At 37.1% G+C, this 18,226-nt stretch overlaps 2 protein-coding genes across 2 annotated transcripts in view; both read left to right on the top strand.

Annotated features, from left to right (window-relative positions):
- Positions 1-4,424, top strand: part of LOC129371337 (glypican-5-like) — a 46,364-nt gene extending 41,940 nt beyond the window's left edge. The window contains exons 10-11 of the mRNA XM_055047900.1: positions 745-851; positions 2,166-4,424. Coding sequence (XP_054903875.1) covers positions 745-851; positions 2,166-2,264 — 206 coding nt within the window. The 3' untranslated portion in view covers positions 2,265-4,424. The remainder of the gene's footprint in view (positions 1-744; positions 852-2,165) is intronic.
- An 8,636-nt stretch (positions 4,425-13,060) lies between these two features.
- The window catches only part of LOC129371346 (glypican-1-like), a 48,764-nt gene continuing 43,598 nt past the window's right edge, over positions 13,061-18,226 (top strand). The window contains exon 1 of the mRNA XM_055047913.1: positions 13,061-13,647. Coding sequence (XP_054903888.1) covers positions 13,497-13,647 — 151 coding nt within the window. The 5' untranslated portion in view covers positions 13,061-13,496. The remainder of the gene's footprint in view (positions 13,648-18,226) is intronic.

Below are 18,226 nucleotides of genomic sequence, written 5' to 3' on the forward strand. Positions count from 1 at the left end.
TTTTGTCGAGGTTTACTGAAACAAATATTTGTTGGATTCAGTGTTACCTGTTAGGAATGCACCTAGCTGAGCAGAAGCATAAAGTTGTTTAATGGTGAAGCTGCAGGGTTCGGGTTAGACTTTGTTTCTGTCAAAGCTAATATAAGATGAAAGTTAAAAGTTACATTTCATGTTGGGTTTTCAACTTCCTATGAAAAAAATATTTTTTCAGAACTACATTGAAGTCAGTCTGGCTGAGCGTGTGGAAATCCTTCCTTCCCACACTCGTTACGCCAGTTACACTCTGCGTTTCCGCAGTTGGAAATCTTGCTCATTTTTTGCTTTTTACAATGCCACGGTTGCTCCGAATCTCACTAAAACTAATAGTTTCCCTCCCGGCATCGAGCCGCACATTTTGATACCACTTTTGTGGGGGGGAAAAATGAATCGAGAGCTTCTATTAGGTGATGAACAATAGATGCCTGCCATGCAGGCCCCAATAAACACAAGCAACTACACTCCTCGGTTGGCCTTTACATAAGCAAACAGTAGTTTGTTCTTTTTTAACTGTTAGATTATTTTCTAACTGAATTTTATGTTGTCTCATTTCATCACACTCAACATGTATCAAAACGTGAGATACATGTTTTGAAAATGTTTCTAGTGGCGGGTCAGAGAGAATTCAAAGTATACAAAAAAAAAAACATGATTTTTGGGGTTTTACTACAGTCTATATAATGACTTTTTAAATGTTTTTACATCCAGGTGATGATTCTTCAAGCGGCCGTAGTCCAGAAACAAAAGACGCGCCTCCTGTCGCTCCTCGTCGCCCAGTTCCTCCAGTTCCTCCAGTTCAAAATTCACCTCCCCAGGTAAAGAAATGCAGTTTTTTCAGACTTCTAACAGATCAAGTTACTGAAAGGACAACGTTTCTGAAATCCATCCTCATACTTTGGATCATGTGGACTTTTTACTTTGGTTCAAGTAATGCAACACTTGGAAATGTATTAGAAAGATCTTCTTGACTTTTGACATCTTATTTTTGGATCTCATAAGTGATATCTTTGATTTTACATTAATGAAGCCCTCAAATGTCTGCTATTCCAACAGTTTACATATTGTTTAAATCATCCAGCTGCAACAGAGATTTAAAGTTTTATTTCTCTTACATACATGGCTCAAACAGATCCTTGCATAATCTGATAGAGACGTAGTGAAATATTTTGCACCCTTTTCTACGTAGTACTGAAGAAAACCACAAAGATGTAGTTTCAGTTAAAATGTTCCCAAAAAAAAACATCCCTTGAAGATTAAGGAATGAAAACCCAATGTTCAGCTTCTTAGAAAACTGGAATATTATAGCATAAGACCAAAAAGTAAGAATCCTGTAGGAAAGCAGAACGTATAAATGGAATGTTGAGTGGAAGGAAAAACAACCTTGAGAGGATTTGTGAAGCCAATTCCACTTTGGGGGAGATTTAATAAGCAACCAAACAAAGTTCTACGTATTACCTTATTTAGGCAGCATTTTTTAATTTAAGCCTATCCTGAACCAAAGACAATGTTCAGTGGTCCAAAGCCCAAAAGTGAAGCACCATTTCCACAACATTCAAATATTTTTTATTCATTTATTTCAAACGTGTTTTTGAAAACATGAAAACAAGCAATCAGAGACAACGTACAGACCCAAGAACAAAATGATTAGCTGTGGTGGGAAGAAGTGAACACTTATTTAATCCTCAGTTTAACTAAACATATGACTTTTTCACAGAATAAGTCAAATTCAAAAACTTGTAATTAAAACCATCTTATAATATTCATGCCTGTTCAATATACTGGGCTAAAAGGCCAATAAATATGGTTACAACCTAACTCTCAAAACAAGACAAGAAAATCTATGGATAATAATAATAATAATAATAATAATAATAATAATAATAATAATAATAATAATAATAATAATAATAATAATAATAATAATAATAATAATAATAATAATAATAATAATAATAATAATAATAATAATAATAATAATAATAATGGACATACAGCATCAGAATAATTACCAACACTTATAAATTATTCTTAATCTGTAGCTAATAATAATAGTAATGCAGATTCATTGAAATGTTATTGCATGACGTTATTCCACCTCACTTGTGTTTTTATTTACTTACTTTTTTCAGGTGGCTGTTCACGGCTCAGCCCATTCGACGACCTTTGAACCCCTGACTGGGTTAATTACTGCTCTGCTCCTGATGCTGTGGCCATGGGAAACCCGCTGACAACATGCTGCATGTTACTGAGGCGGCTGAAGGAGAGCCGAGCGCTGCGTGTTGCCATGTTGGAGACGTAACGGTTCAGCCAAAATGTTGTGATTGGTGGAACAAGCTGCTGGTGCAAAGAAAACCTTGTTTTACAATTACCTGTAACTGACCTACCTAATGGTGATAGGATAGTTCGCACAGCATTACTGACGGTTTGTTTTTGTTTGTTTTTTTGGAGAAGATGTAAATACAGTATATATAAATTATATATTTATATTGAGAGGTTCAATAGAAAATAGCCTGATGTGTACATTGAGTTTATTGTAGAACAAAATGGTGAAATACAGGGATGGTTATGGGTTTTCTTATTTCAACATAGTCAAGAAATGAATTTACATTTTCCTTTTTGTTACTGCACCACTACAGTAAAACTCCTGCAAACATGTAATATTTGTCAAAATGAGGATGGAGCATGCAGGACGATCCTTTCTTAAACAAACTTATCTGATGCTTCTGCTGCTTGTCAGTCTGTGCACACTGGTCTCGCCTTGCAGGGTTTATCTGCATAGAAAGACTTTGTGATAATCTGATTGCAAAAGGTTTCGTCTGGGATATTTTGTCATTACGCCCTGCAATGATTGGATTCTTAAACCAATAAGAAACATCCTCAGCCGTGCTTAGCCCAGCTTTTTTTGTTGACTAATTGAGGCATTTGGTGTCATTAATTGGTATTTGTCATCATTTGGTATTATTAATTTACTGTTATGCGCCAATAACATAAATAAATAATGCTAAAAAACTGTAGAAAAACTCACAACCACTTTTTGTTTTGTTTTTTCTCGAGGTGTTAGCTACGCTATATGTTTAGGATTCAACACCAACAAAGACTGAAACGTTTCCCACACAAAGAACATTCAGTCCATTACAGTTTCATGTTTTTAGACTTGATATTTATGTTGCGGTTATTAGTAAGTGATCGCCGTGGTCGATTAGCTACCGCTGTTAGCTAATTTAACGCAGCTGTGGCAGATTAGCTAATTTCAACACCTCCTCTACTGATGAGCTATCAGAGTTGGTGTTTTAGTAGCTTTTTAAAACGTTTTAACTGAACCGAAAACACGGAGAATTCCACAGCACATCTACATGTTATGGTTTTCATAGTCAAGCTAGCATAACTGAACTACTGAACTACTTCCTTGTCATTCAGTTGTCGTACTGCATCCCCTCTAATTTTATATATCTCATCTACAATTAAGTTTTTGCACATTATACTGATAACTAAAAACCAATGCTAGCCATTGGTTTTAGCCGTTAAAACCAATGGCTAGCATTGGTTAGCATTGGTTTTAACAATGCCAGCCATTGGTTAGCCCCATCTTTCTGTTTTGCCCTCCAACATAAAGATGGGGCAGGGTCCATATTTAACTGTTTCCAATCTAGTCTGCCTGGGCAGATTAGATTTACCCTGGCAAGATACATAGAGACTGAAATCTGATTGGATGAAACGTCAATAGTCCACACAGACGTGTATTGGAAGCAATAAGCCAAGAGAAAGGCTACAGAAAAAGAGAATAGACTATTGGAAGTAAACTAATACAATTTAAATGAACAAACATTATAATTTAGGTTGTAGATATTCTGATATTGTTTGGGCTAGTAGAGAAAGCCAAGCACTGGATTTGAGCCAAGAAACATGCAGTTATCAGGTGAAACATCGTCAGAACAAAAGTAATTGGGTCTCAGGCTGTGAACGCTCTCCCATCATTCTCAGTTTGAGTGTAAAAATTAACATGTGCACAGGAGTGTTGTATTGAGATTGTGGTATAAAAAAAGACTTCACCAATTTCATATTTGCAAGGTTATGTTTGAATATAAAAGATTTATTTTCATATACAGTATTTTTAGGCATGGAAAGCACTTTTGTATCATTAGTCTGATGAAATGGTGAATATTTCTGGATTTTAGGTGTAATAATTGATTGTAAGTAAGTGATAGTAAAACAAAGTATTCTGTAACAAGTTACTACTTTATGACAGATATTAATAATTCTGCAAAAGTTGGAGCAACGCCAACTCATATTCAGTTACACAGAAATGACTTTTTGTTGTTTTACAACAGCAAAGTGCTGGGATTAAGCTGAGCGATGTCATTGTGAAATGAATAAATGACTACATCCAAGTGTGCCAGCTCTTCCAGTTCAGTCATGTTTGTGATTTTCTGTTCCAGGAAGCAGGTGCGAGGAACCAGCTAGCTCTCTCACGTCTTTCTGAAAACCACGATGAAAACTGAACCAACGACCTAAATGTGGTTCCTGCTGCCCCGCCGTCCCACTAATCATCATTTTATTATTATTAAAACTGCAGTTGCAGTCGATCAAACTTGGAGGGACAAACAAAAAGTGGAAAAACTCCTGAATGGATTTGGTTGGGGCCTGCTGCTTGTTGCCTGCTTCTCAGAGGTTCTGTGGTTTAGCTTAAGTGTGCTTCAGGTTTGACCTTAATACTTTGAAGAGCACAAAATATCACGCCATGAAAAGGACCTAATAAGTATTATTGAGCCAGACAAGCTATTCACAAAAGCCTTCCTGTGGGTCAAAGGTCACTTGTATATGAACATCTATCTCTGTGCAAAAGAAATCTTTCTTTTTTTTCATTATTCTGAAGCATAAAGGCTCCCTTATAATCTAATCTCAGATGTTTGAGATTGTCTGGTTCCCACAATCCAAATCGAAACTCTGCAAAAACACTAAATCTTACCAAATAATTGTTTCTAGTTTCTCCTGCAAATATCTTAGTACACTTGAAATAAGACAAACTAGCTTACGAGTAGCTTTTCAGCAAGAATCAGCTGCTTCTTTTAAGCAAAAAATTCATTAATATTGATTAAAAAAGTACTAGTTCTGTGTAATATAGGAAATAATGTCTTGCTATAAGAAGAAAACAAGCATCGATATCTTGCTGAAAAGTTACATTTTTAGCTTAAAAATTTGGTAGTAACTAAGAAATGTTGAGTCCCAATTCCAACATTAGATAATCGGAAAAATAAAATAAAAAACAACTTAATGCAAATTTATACACCGGATGAGGAAATGAAACTCCAAGAAAAAATACTGAGATTGATTCCCAAATTTAATCCTGAAAATAGTTCACCGAAATATTAATTATTGTTAGTTTCTTTTTGTCTGTGTGTGTTACTTGTATTGAGTTAATACGTTTTTAAAAATGTCCTTATTTACATTTCGGCTAAAATGACAAAACAAAATCTTACCAAGTAATTTTGGCCTAATTTTTAATGCAAATATGTTAGAACAATTGAAATAAGACAAAATTAACTTGCAAGTAACTTTGTAGCAAATTATAAAGGCTCGCTTTAAGTCAATAATTCCTTATTATTGATGAAAAATTACTGGTTATTTCACTTTTGACACAACATTTTTTCTCATGTTATAAGTTAATTTATCAGCCAGTGAAGCTAACACTTTTTTTTAATCAATATTAGGGAATTATTTACTTAAACAAGCCTCTATTTCTTGCTGAAATGTTACCAGAAACTAGACCAAAAACACTTGGCAAGATTTAGTTTTTGCAGACTTGCTCACAGAAAAATAATAAGCAAACAGCAACGGCAAAAGAAGCTGTAGACAGATGAGATTTCTTTGCTTCATCATATCCATCCTCTTCTCTCGTCTAATAAAATCAGAGCTCTTAATTAGTTTGACCCGGCTCAGATATATGATTGATGGTGAAGCTATAATAAAACGTATTCAGCCTCCAACGTGCGCAGATGACGGACATGTTGCTGATCAAAGCTTTATTGCTGTTTGAGCTGTAAACACATAAGTTATTAAAAGCCTTGCTCAGAAAACACAAATGACTGTGATTTATCTTTATTACGTTCAGGACTTGTTTTAATGACACGACTCTTAAATATGAGCTACATATTCATTGTTTCTAATTGCTTCTGGGTTTATAAAGTGATCCGGAGTATCAGTTGATGGAAGTGTAGCAACGGCGGTTTGGCTTATATCTGCACTGGTTGCTTGGGACTCGTTGAATATTGACGACAGACTGTTTTCCCAGTTGGCAACCTCCTCATGTAAACTAAAGCCAGTATCAGGGCACAGCAGCTGGAGCAGCGAGAGATAAAGCGACTCGCTGAGGTTTGTTTTAACTCAGGTTTCTCTGCGAACGGCTACATCTTGAACACATTTATATTTGTTCCCCCACATTCCAGTTAAACCACAGTTTCTGTCATCTGCAATAACAACAACACAAGGCCACAGTTATAGCAGCAGGCTTCTCAGTTTTTAGGTACACTGCAAAAACACAAAATCTTACAAAGCTTTTTGTTGTTGTTAATTTTCAATTTCTAATGTCTTAGAAGACTTGAAATAATAAATAGAACTGTTTAGCATGAAACATGAGCTTGTTTTAAGTCAAAAGTTAATATTGATTTTAAAAAGTTTTAGTTCAGGCAGATTATTCCACTTATAACAAGAAACTTTTTTCATACGTGAAATAATCTGCCAATGGCTGTAGTACTTTTTAGCAATATTAATAGCACATTTCAGCAACAAGACAGTTCAAAGTGCTTAGCATTATAAAAACAAAAAAATTAAAATAAACAAAACATTCTTCATAAGATTTTGTGTTTTTACAGTGTAGATAAATGTGCACAGATTGTGTGTTAAGATAAATGTGGCGGTACTTTCCCCCAACCTGAGTTACATGAACTCACTTACATTTAAATAAGTAACGTTTTTGGAAAAATGTATTTTTACCATGCTGTACTTTTTACTTTTACTTGAGTAATTCTTTTTACCCTTAACTGAGAAACATTTCTGGATTTTCTACCCGCTGAATGAAAAACAAACATGTTTTAACCAAAAAGTCACCAGACACAGACACACACCTGCAATTTTTGTTAAAGTTTCATCAGTTTTTTATTGAAAGAAACTGATTTGGAAACATTTTCTTTGTCCTGATTTTGTTATTTTTTAAATTATTCCATAAATTACTGCCATTTTGGTCCTTAAAATAACAAAATTTCCTCTCTTAACTGATGATGTAAATTCTACATATGAAATGATTAAAAATTTGATCTGTTGCTCAGTACTTAAGAATTTTTTAAAAATAGTTTTTTATTCTTAGTTGAACAATTTGCTGCACAGCTTTGTTTAACTTTCACTTTAGTAAAATAAGTAGTCCTATTCTGACTTTCCCACCATTATGTAGGTGAGATGTGTGACATGCTTCCTCTTTAGTTGAGGAAACAACTAATGTGACCATTTTTTTCTTTGCAGTGAGAGTTTATCATTTCAATTTACAAAGTTAGAGACGTTATAAATCAACATGTTTCTTTGGATGCTAACAGGAATGTCGTTCTGTTTTTCTGCCTTTGGCTGTGATTTATTCTGGGTGTGATTCACATCTGTATTAGTTTACCTATCAGTTCTTCTGTGGTTAAATTGATTGTTCTGTGTTTGGAGCGCTAACCTCACCGCTCGCCAAGTTTCGACTCGCTCACATGTAACTGTCCCTATTTATTAGCAGAGGCTGGGAGATCATATCTTGAAAGACAGATAGTGTGGATCGAGAGCGTCAGGCTATCAACTTTCCATTTTGTCTGTTGGTATTTAAGCATGTGTTGGTGTGTTTTGCCCCAGATTTGTCTTCGTTTTTTAGAACGCCGCCGTATTGCCGATGCCACCGAGACAGATTGACGTGTGTCAAGGCGCAGATGCCTTCAAATCTGCATAAAAAGAGAAAGTTATTTGGCTTCAGAGGAGACAAAGCAGAGCAGAAAATAATTAACTGTAACACACATAGACTGGCGTATGCAGGTTGCAGCAGGCTGGGCTGTTTGTCTTTCATTACTTTCACACTTGACTGTGTCATTGGGAGACACTAACACTGCAACAGCACAAAATCTTACCAAGTCATTTAGGTCTAGTTTCTGGTGCAAATATCTTAGTAAGACAAACTAACTTAAAAGTAACTTTTCAGCAAGATATAGGAGCTCTTTTTCAGTAAATAATACCTTAATATTGATGAAAAGGTTCTTGTTCCACTGGCAGATAAATTAACTTATAATTTATCTGAAACATGTTATACATGAAATAATCTGCCAATGGAACTAGGACTTTTATCTAATCAAAATGAAGTCATTATTTGCTTAAAGCAAGTTTGCATACCCTGATGAAAAGTTAGTTTTAAGTTAGTTTGTCTTATTTCAAGTGTACTAAGATATAAACGTTTGGTAAGATGTTTTTGCAGTGTGGAGTTGTTTCTAAGGTGCCCTAAATCTCAAAGAAAATAAAAAAAATAGCTTTTTATTCTGGGTGGGCTTAGATTGAAGAGGACTGGATGCTCAGAAGAAGAGCTGAAACCTCCGTGAAATGATAAAACCGGTTAAAAGTTTTGAGTCATTTAGCTCATCTGGCTTTTTTGGTTCCCATGACGTGTTTCAAAATGAAAACCAAAACCGCAAACTTTACCAGGACTGGGTTTCAAGAGAGTATTGATGAAAGGTCTCATTTATTTCTGTTACGTAACCTTGGATTCAAGGTGCAGACTGCTCTCCCTCAGCGTCTGACAGCATGTTGACATTGCTGCTGCGGTTGTCTTAGTTAACAATGAAATCCTTCACCTGCGAGGTGCCAAGAAGAAACTCAAGACGATACTTGTGCTTGTCTGCAGACAATATCCACATTGTGGCAGTGGATTAACGGCCCACAAAGAGAGTCAGGAGCGAAAAACGGCTTCTTGTGTTTGTATCTCAATCTAACATTAAAAGGATCAGAGGCACGATTTACAGAAAGTGCTTCGTTTTTTTTTTCTGAAATGGGAACCTAACAGTTGCAGCTTATTTTTCAATGTATTTCTCTATAAGGCTTAATAGCTTGTATGTTCTGACCCCTCCTCACACATTAATCCCAACAGTTTTCATCCTGCCAAAGTAATAAATCTCTGGCTGGATTAACCGTTAGCCTGACATGACACGAGTGTGTGGACTGGAGAATTAACATGTTCCTGTGTTGGATTATGGGTTGGGGCTTCAATTTGTCCACATCATCCAACAGGAAATCTTAAAGGAGTTGAGCTTTTAGAAAAGCTTCCCGTCTAATTGGCAGAGATAGTTTTCAAGAGTTGGTGTTTGAAGGCAATGTGTGGCGTTCACAGATTACAATTTGAGCAAATAAAGTCTTATATTATCGGTCTTTGACTTGAAAAAGTACACAAATGTAATTACAAATGTTATTTTCTGGACCAAATGCTTGTTTTTAAAGAACGTGAGGATTTTTTTGGGGTCAAATAAGATTACAAACATCAGATTTTATGTTGAATTAAACATTGAACTAGTTACAGTTCAACGTCAAATAGTGTGCTGATCCACAAACAGATGTTTTTGTGTTTGGGAGCTTTGTGACACGAGGGGTTAGCTGCAGGTGCAGGTCAAATATACATACGTGTGTGTGGGTGCTTAAGCGCGACTGTATGTCTGTGTGTACGAATTAGAGACCTTTGAACTTTTTTCTGCTGCTTAATTATAATTCACAGATCAGAGAAATGAGGCATAAGACAATCCTTGCACCCCAGGGGTTTACAGCCCAAAAGAAACATAACCAAAACAAAGCATCACTTTATGGGGTCAGTTTAGAAAAAGTCATGAAATTTCAAGTTGGGGTCACTTCTGACAACACAAGGATTAAATAAAAAGTTTGCACTCATCACTCTGAATGAATACTGCAAGGTTCAGATGTGCCAAAAATGTAACTTTTGTTGTGAATTTCTGATTTTCTTCTTTATGTTCTCTGCAGTGTAAAAACTGCAGCACACTCTGCTTTTAATCTCTTTATAGTCTAACAAAGTGTGCAATTAATTCACTTGCCAAATCCGGAGTCTGACCCTTACAGAGGTAAGGCTCTGCGTGTGGAATAACATTTGAATTAAGCTTTGCACTTAATTCAAAAGTAAGGAGAAGTAATTTAAACCCTTTGTTGCTTCATAGTCCCAAAAATGAGACTTTTCTTTAAGATGAATTTTTGGGAATGTCAGTCAAACTCTGAGTTGAGCCGCTGACCTTTCCCACTCAGCCTTCTGGTGATGGCCTTGATAAGGTATGTGAAGGTTGGAGCCACTCAGTCAGTTCATCGCTCATATCTTTCAGCCAGAGAAAGGCAGCAAATCTTTACTTGTCACCAGCCTCTTGGCAAAACGGCACACTGAAGCAGCGAGGAGTGTTTGCAGATGGCTAAGTGGCTCTTTGTACTTCTTTCTGCACACAGTATTTCATGCATTCACTTGTGCAGTTTTTTTCCCCTCCTTTTCTTTTTACAAACATCTAATCCTGACCTCAGCATCAACTTTTAAGTAAGTGCATTTCCTCTGATGTTTGATGGCTGGAGGTCAATTAAACGGTGCGTCGTCAGAAATGATTAGGCTAAATCCTTTCAGCTTTCAGACTTCCTGCCAAATGAGCTGAGATTTGAAGCAACTACATCTTAAATCAAACTATCTTTCAACAAGTGTTTACCCCCTTACCAATTTCTTCAGTGCAAAAACACTAAAGTATTTCTGCTCTAGTTTCTAGAGCTGATAACTTATTATTTTTGAAATAAGACAAAACTAACTTACAAGTAACTTCAGCGACACATAGCAGCTTGTTTTGAGTCAATAATTCCTGTTCAACTGGCAGATTATTTTACTTACAACACAGAGAAAATGTCTTGTTATCAGTGAAATAATCTGGCCAATGAAGCTCAAACTTTTTCATCAATTTTAGGGACCAACTGACTCAAAACAAGCTGCTATTTTTGCTGAAAATTTCCTTTTAAGCTAGTTTTGTCTTATTTCAAGTACATTATTTGCAAAAGTAAACTAAAAATACTTGGTAAGGTTTTGCATTTGCTGTCTTATCACACTAAACGTTTCAGAGCAAGATAACCTGAATAAATAAAAAGCTCAAGTTTTCCATTGATTATTTAATTTCAGAATGTAAAAAAAAAGATATATAAAGCAACCTGAGCCCAGGAGGAAAAGTAAATTGCCTCCCTTGTTACACCATAAATTATTTGTGATGAAAACTAGATTAGTTCAATTTCACAAGCCACACCCAGGAATAATTACTCCAACCTGAAGAATCAAGCTGCCAATTACACAGAACCCGTCTGATACAGTTAAGTAGGCTAAAAGATCTTAAAAAGAAACACATTATTCCCGAACTTAAACAAACTGAACACAGGATAATCAGATTTACCGACATCTGTCTGGAAAGATTTGCAAAGCCTTTACTGAGGGTTTGACTACACAGTGGGAGACGACAGGAAGCAGTAGTAAACCCTCCTGCTCGGCAGCCGAACAACATTCTGCAGTGACCTAGTCAAAGTCCAGCGTTGAGACTCTGAGACGCAGTTTATAATGTCGTTGCTTGACCTTAAATTGCCTGTTGTTGTGTCCAGGCATGTCTCTAAGTTAACCTACTGAGACGTGCATTACTTTTAATCTGAATGGCTGATTTTTAATAATGTACTGTATTTTTTCTTCTGTTTCAATTTAGTCCTTACTGCAGTTTTATATTCTTGTTTTAATTATTTTTCTCATGTTATTAGGGAAATAATCATCGCTATTAAGTTATTATTGAATTGAAACAAGTCCCTATATCTTGCTGTAAAGTTACTTTTAAGTTAGTTTTGTCTTATTTTAGGTGTACTAAGATATTTGCATTAGAAACTAAACCAAAAATATTTGGTAAGATCTTTCTGTTTTTGCAATTTATACATTCTAACATATTTATATTCTGCTACAAATGCTTGAAAACATGTTTTTTGCAAAAGGTGACATAACCAGGTGTTATGTTTTCCACAAGTTGGTTTGGATTGAGTATTTTTCTCTTAATTTAACAAAATTGTCATTGGAAAGCAACATTTTATGTGTATTATATTGTATCTTTGTGAGCAAACAAAAACCCTAGAAGAGAATTGTAATGGTAAACAAATATTGCAGCAAGCAGACTCACAAAGCCTGCAAAGGACCAGATAACTTCAGATTAAACAGAAAAAAGATTTTTTTAATGACAAATCAAAAGCTCCATTTGCACCACAGAAAGAAAAATATCACTCACTGTGTCCTGTGATTCCTGTGATTACTGAGATTGATAAGAAGAGTCTTTTATGTGTTCTGTAAAGAGACAAGCAGTTCAGATTTTCACTGTGATGGGATTCAATGCTCCAATTAACATCACCATAAAAACTGGGGCCAAAGCTGATAGACAGCTGATAATCAATATCTCCTCTGTATCCTCTGTATCGTTCTCAGAAATGATTAATGGACAAAGAACAACTAACTTCACATTAAAATAGACCAGAGCTGAACCATTTGTTGCCGTTTATTAATGAATTATTTTATTTTTTACAGAAAACACCTCAAGCTTTTTCTTACTTTAGTCCCTTTTAGTACCTTTAGGGTCATTCATTGGAAAAATTGCAGAAAAAAAGCAAAATACTATTTAAAAAACCAAAAACATTACTTGCCTTTTTAATATTATTAAAGGCAAAGAGTCACTTGTGGTTGCAAACGTCTCTACAGTATATAATATAGCAATAATTGCATGTGTTAAGTGGATGATTATTATTAGTGAAAAAAACTCACTAATCTGCTTGTAATCACTACTTTTCCGACCTGGAGGTGGCGCTGTTTCGCCCCTCAAACCTGCAGCACACACAAAGAGAGAGAGAGAGAGAGAGAGAGAGAGAGAGAGAGAGAGAGAGAGAGCATCTGCACTCTGAACACATTTCATTGTCCCAAAGCCTGAAGAGCGGAGAGTCCAGAGCTCCTGCTTTTCGCTGTAAATGAAAACATTTCCTCCCATCCTGCCGCTTTCCAGCCCGCAGCCATGAAGCGGATCTGCAGCCGCAGCTTTTAACTGAGCGACACCTGCGCTCTCTCTGTCTCTCTTCCTCTGTTCCTCCTCTGCCTTTTGTCTCCACATCTCTGCAGCTCCCGTTCAGCAGCGCAGGAGTGGAGGAGGTAGAGGAGCTGGAGGAGGAGGAGGAGGAGGAAGGAAGAGGAGCGGGGTGTACCTGACACCCGCAGCCCGCAGAAGCAGCCCGGACCGGCCGCCGTCAGAGTTTCACTTCACCCGGCGCTTTGTGCGGTGTGAACGGGACTCGCTCTGAAAACTCTTTCAGATCCAGCTGAAGGCTGGAGAAAAGCTCCTCCTGTTTGCGGGTTTGTGAGAGAAGGTGTGAAGATGCGCCTGTGTGCGCTCCTGTGCGCCGTGCTGGGGCTCTGCGCGGCCCCGGGCTCCGTATCCGGGGCGGACAGGAGCTGCGGGGACCTGCGGCAGTTCTACACCGGGAAGGGCTTCACGCTGGAGGGAGTCCCGCTCACTGAGATTTCAGGTCAGTTTTCTGGATTTGTAATCAACAAGCACACTAATGACCATGCTTATTTATTTATTCATTTAGAATAGTGATTATAAAGTCACAACCTTTTGTGGAAATAAATTGCTTGCTGCAAAATGATGCATATTATTAGTTTCATGGGCCATAAAGTGTTTTGCTCGTGAATAATGATCCACCACCTAAAGCCAAGTTTTGTGTTACTCATCCCTGTTTTGTTGTTCTAACCTGCAGCAGCTCAGTTCATGTGTCTCATTGTGTTTTCTGTACCGAGAATCCAAAATGAGGAGCTTCCCATCAGTCCATCTGCTCCACTGGGGCACTTTCATTGTCTGCTGGGAGCAGGGTGGCTTTTAAGCTTCAGATATTCATTCATGGCTTTTATGCATGAATGAATATCTATCTATCTATCTATCTATCTATCTATCTATCTATCTATCTATCTATCTATCTATCTATCTATCTATCTATCTATCTCTCTATCTATCTATCTATCTATCTATCTATCTGTCTGTCTGTCTGTCTGTCTGTCTGTCTGTCTGTCTGTCTGTCTGTCTGTCTGTCTGTCTGTCTGTCTGTCTGTCTGTCTGTCTGTCTGTGTGTCTGTCTGTCTGTCTGTCTGTCTGTCTGTCTGTCTGTCTATCTATAACAAAACTTGCTTGTTTTCATCTTGGTGTTTTTTCATTGGGGGCTGCAGGTGGGACTGAGTGGATGTTGAATTTTCCTTGCATATGATTTGCATAAAGTCAGAGCTGCAGAGAATCATATGAACAGAGGATGCAGTTGCAATATAACTGAATATTGTGATGCAGTTTTTGCTGTGTATTTGTGTGTGTGTGGTGTGGGGCGGGGGCACAGAGGGTGGAGGTAATCAGCGGGTGGAGTACATCCAACTATCCACTCATATTAGTGGGAGGCTCAATTTTAAATGCAGGGTCTTTAAATTGTTATGGCCAATTGAATGTTGCACTTAAGCTGTGTGTTTTGTGATTTTACATGTATTCTGTTTATGAATATGATTCAATAGAAATAATTTATACTTGCCTGAGGCTCAAAACCCTCCAGGCCCATAAATCAACTGCAGCCTAAGCTGCGGTTAATTTTAACAAGGGAAGAGATGGCTTTGAGATACTCACTCCAACCCTGCCTGTCAGTCAACTCTGCAGCCAGACAGGCAATAATGCATGTAATCAATCAGTCAATTTACCGAGCAGTCAAGTAATCACGTCCCATCAATCTCCCATCACATTTCTAAGCCTTATTTAATTTATTTCCTTGTGGTCGCTGCTGTCCACAAACACAAACCAAGGTGTCTGTCATTAACCTACGGTGAAACTTGGTTGTTTTTCCGCTTTAAGGTCCTTTCATGTTGCTCTGTGTGTCTCCTTGCTGTGATTCTCAAATAATTAACAGAGAGCAACCATGAAAGCTGCGTGCAATCTGAAGGTCATCCCAAGTTGTGGCAATGAAAAGGCTCTTGCACAAGTTATTAATATTGGATGTGAGGAAGACAGACAGCGGCGCTCGCAGGAGATAACAGTGAGCCCTCAGAGGAAGAGGGAGAGAAAAGGAACGAGGGAGAAAACAACGGAGGCAGACAGGCGGGTTAACAGAGACGGAGCGTGAGAGTCAGTGAAGGTCTCAGTTTTGGCCTCTTGGAAGACGCAGCACGATCCTCTCCCTCCCTTTCCATTAAAGACTCATCTTTTATTGACAGCTGAAAAACACACGGTTTTGCTCTCTTGATCCTTTATTGTAGTAACTGAAGCAAAACTTCTCAGAATTCATTTAAGTCCACATCAAGATGGGAACAAAGGGACTCTTTCTTTTCCAGGAAAACTCTTTCATCTTAGCTAATCATCTGCAACTTAATGTGAAATGAAAATGACTTCAGGCATTCAAAGGGAAGGGAGGGAAGGCCTGACCTACCAAACCACAGTTAAATAAAATTCATACCTCTATATTATGAAAAAGTGTCTAAACATATTTTTTGATTCAAATCAGTCACATCCAGATGTACATCATGGTTTTCATGCATTTTTACTGTAATCTATCAATGTTTCATTTTGAGTTCCTCCACAGTTTAGTTTTCTCATAAACGTTGGGACTTTTGCCTTTTGCCTTCACTAAATTCCTTAAATCTAAGATTCCTTTTCACCTCTGAACTTAAGTTTTTGTAATGTTTCTTACATTTTACCTGGGTTCTGGACTTTACTGTTTTATGTGGAAGAGGATCAGGGTCACTGAAAAAATAAAATAACTGACCTTAAGCTCAGCATTCTGAGGAAAAAAGTCAGAATCCTTTTTTTCAGTGGCCCTAATCCTCTTCCGTAGTTTTATGACACGTTTATGGATTATGGTTTTTTTTCAGTTGTTGAATGTAAACAAAGTTTTCTGTGTTTTATCCTTTCGGATTCAGAAGTCAGACCTCAAAAAGCGACATTTTATTAGAGCGTTGCTGCTGAATGGATTGGAAAGTTGCTTCCTGCGTTTTGTTGCTGAAGGCAGCATAGACGAACAAATCTAGATACTTGCTGTTAACAACACAACAATTATGGGAAACGATGACTTCTGTTTTGTTTTTGCAGAACATTTGCTGATGCACGGTTGTTAAGTATTGTTAGTCAGATTGTTAGCTGACTCAAAGATTTGGTTACAAAGTAAAAAACAGTGTCAGCAGTGGCCTACCCCTCAGAGTTTATATGTCTGTCTGTGGATTTATTTAATGATGCAACACAGTCTCAGGCTTTACTGGCAAATTTTAAGATTTAAATAGAGTCAGAGTCTGAATTTGTCTAATTTGATTCATCTGAATGAAACGTCGGCTGCTGCAGACAGTCTGTTCTCTTTACGATTCTATTGACCATGCAAGCACGCAATTTAGAAAATGATTTCTCATTATGGAGACACACCAGTTTAAGGTGTTTTTTCCGGATTAGAAAACATTTTTTCGCATCACGCCAGTCACATGACCAACAACCAGATGTTGCCACTGGTGCAAACCATCAAGAAGGAAGTAGTGGTGCTTGTTTTTTAACATCTTATCGCGTGAACAAACTTATTCACATGTGATTTTTATTGTTTTTTTATTTTATGGAAACACCACAACTGTGAAATTGTGTCTTTTCCACATTAGCAGAATATTGACAAAGATTTGTGCACATTCATATTTATTCTTAATTGATTTATATACTTATAACATTTTATAACAAAACAACATATAAAACTGTAAATATATTTGTATATATATTATTAAATACATTTGTAAATATGAAATATTTGTGTGTAATGTCTTGTGTGTTTGTGCAGCTTAGGAAATAATGGTGATCAGCTTCTGGACCAAAGTTACATATTAAGTGTTAGATTCAGTTGTAGAGATTCTTGCTTGTAAATCTCTGTGCTTGCCTGATAAACTTGGCATTCTCCCTCTGAGAGTGTTGACTTCCAGTTTTGTTGTTTTTGCTGTGTCTGGATCAGCATGTTGTGTTTATCAATACGGTACAAATTCAATGTTTTCAGTTTTTTCTTGAGGTTGTAAAAGGAGCTGAAAGAGCAGATATTTCCAACTGTAAATTCAACATGGGATCAAATAAAAATGTGTGACTTGAAAAGCAGAAGCTCTGCATTCCAGACCTTTTTAAGAAGCTTTATTCCATATTGAGCTCATATCCTTTGTCCTGTCGGGTTTGCACCAAGAGAAGATGAGAATGGATTCTGTCGACTCTGTTGTCTGCCTTTGTGCCTGCAAGCATTTCTAACTCTCACATTGTAGCTTTTGCTTTGCCAGTAGTCAAAGACCAGCTCTTCCTATAGCATAGATGTGTGTGTGTGTGAAAAGATAGTGAAAGCCAACACCTTCTCCAAGGAAGACATTTAGATTCACTTACACATGCTTTGTCTGTGTGGAGCTGCACACACCCATGTGATCAAGTGACACCTCGAAACAGAGCCATGCTACATTACCTGCTGTCTTCAAATTGGAAGTGGGGCGGTTGTGACACATGTGAATGTGTTTGTCGAGCTCTTATTCATTAGATGCTTCAGTGTTTCATGTCTGAATGACTCGGCTTTGCATGCTCTGCAGGACAGGTTGGAGGTCGTATCCTTATCATTATAAGATAAGGATACAATGCAAACACAAATCTTTGTCACAAACACCGGTTTGTAGCTAAGAGAGAGATTTTCAGAGTATTATAACCTTGAGTAAAAATACTCTGGTTCTGTGCACAACAAAGTTAAAACATTAATTATTTTTGTTTTCATTTATACATGAAAGCAACAACTGTTACATTGATTTACCTTTAGAAATAACTAAAAATGTGGCTCCTTGTGGATTTTTGTCACAGAGCATATTTAAAATATTCCAAAGAAGCTACAATATCTAAATGCTTCTTGACATGTATTGGCCAGCGTTTTCAAAACCGCCGATCCAGAACCGCTGGTCATTTTCCTCAGCGCCGATCGGACCGTCGCACCCTAAAGAGCGAACGCATGTATCTTAGCTTCTACCACAATTCAATTCACTTTCAGTTTACTTAAATTGTGGCAATTCACAACAAAAGTCGCCTCAAAGTACTTT

This window comes from Poeciliopsis prolifica, unplaced genomic scaffold (genome assembly GCF_027474105.1).
Source record: "Poeciliopsis prolifica strain line A6 unplaced genomic scaffold, Auburn_PproV2 SCAFFOLD002, whole genome shotgun sequence".
In the NCBI taxonomy this organism is placed as follows: Eukaryota; Metazoa; Chordata; class Actinopteri; order Cyprinodontiformes; family Poeciliidae; genus Poeciliopsis; species Poeciliopsis prolifica.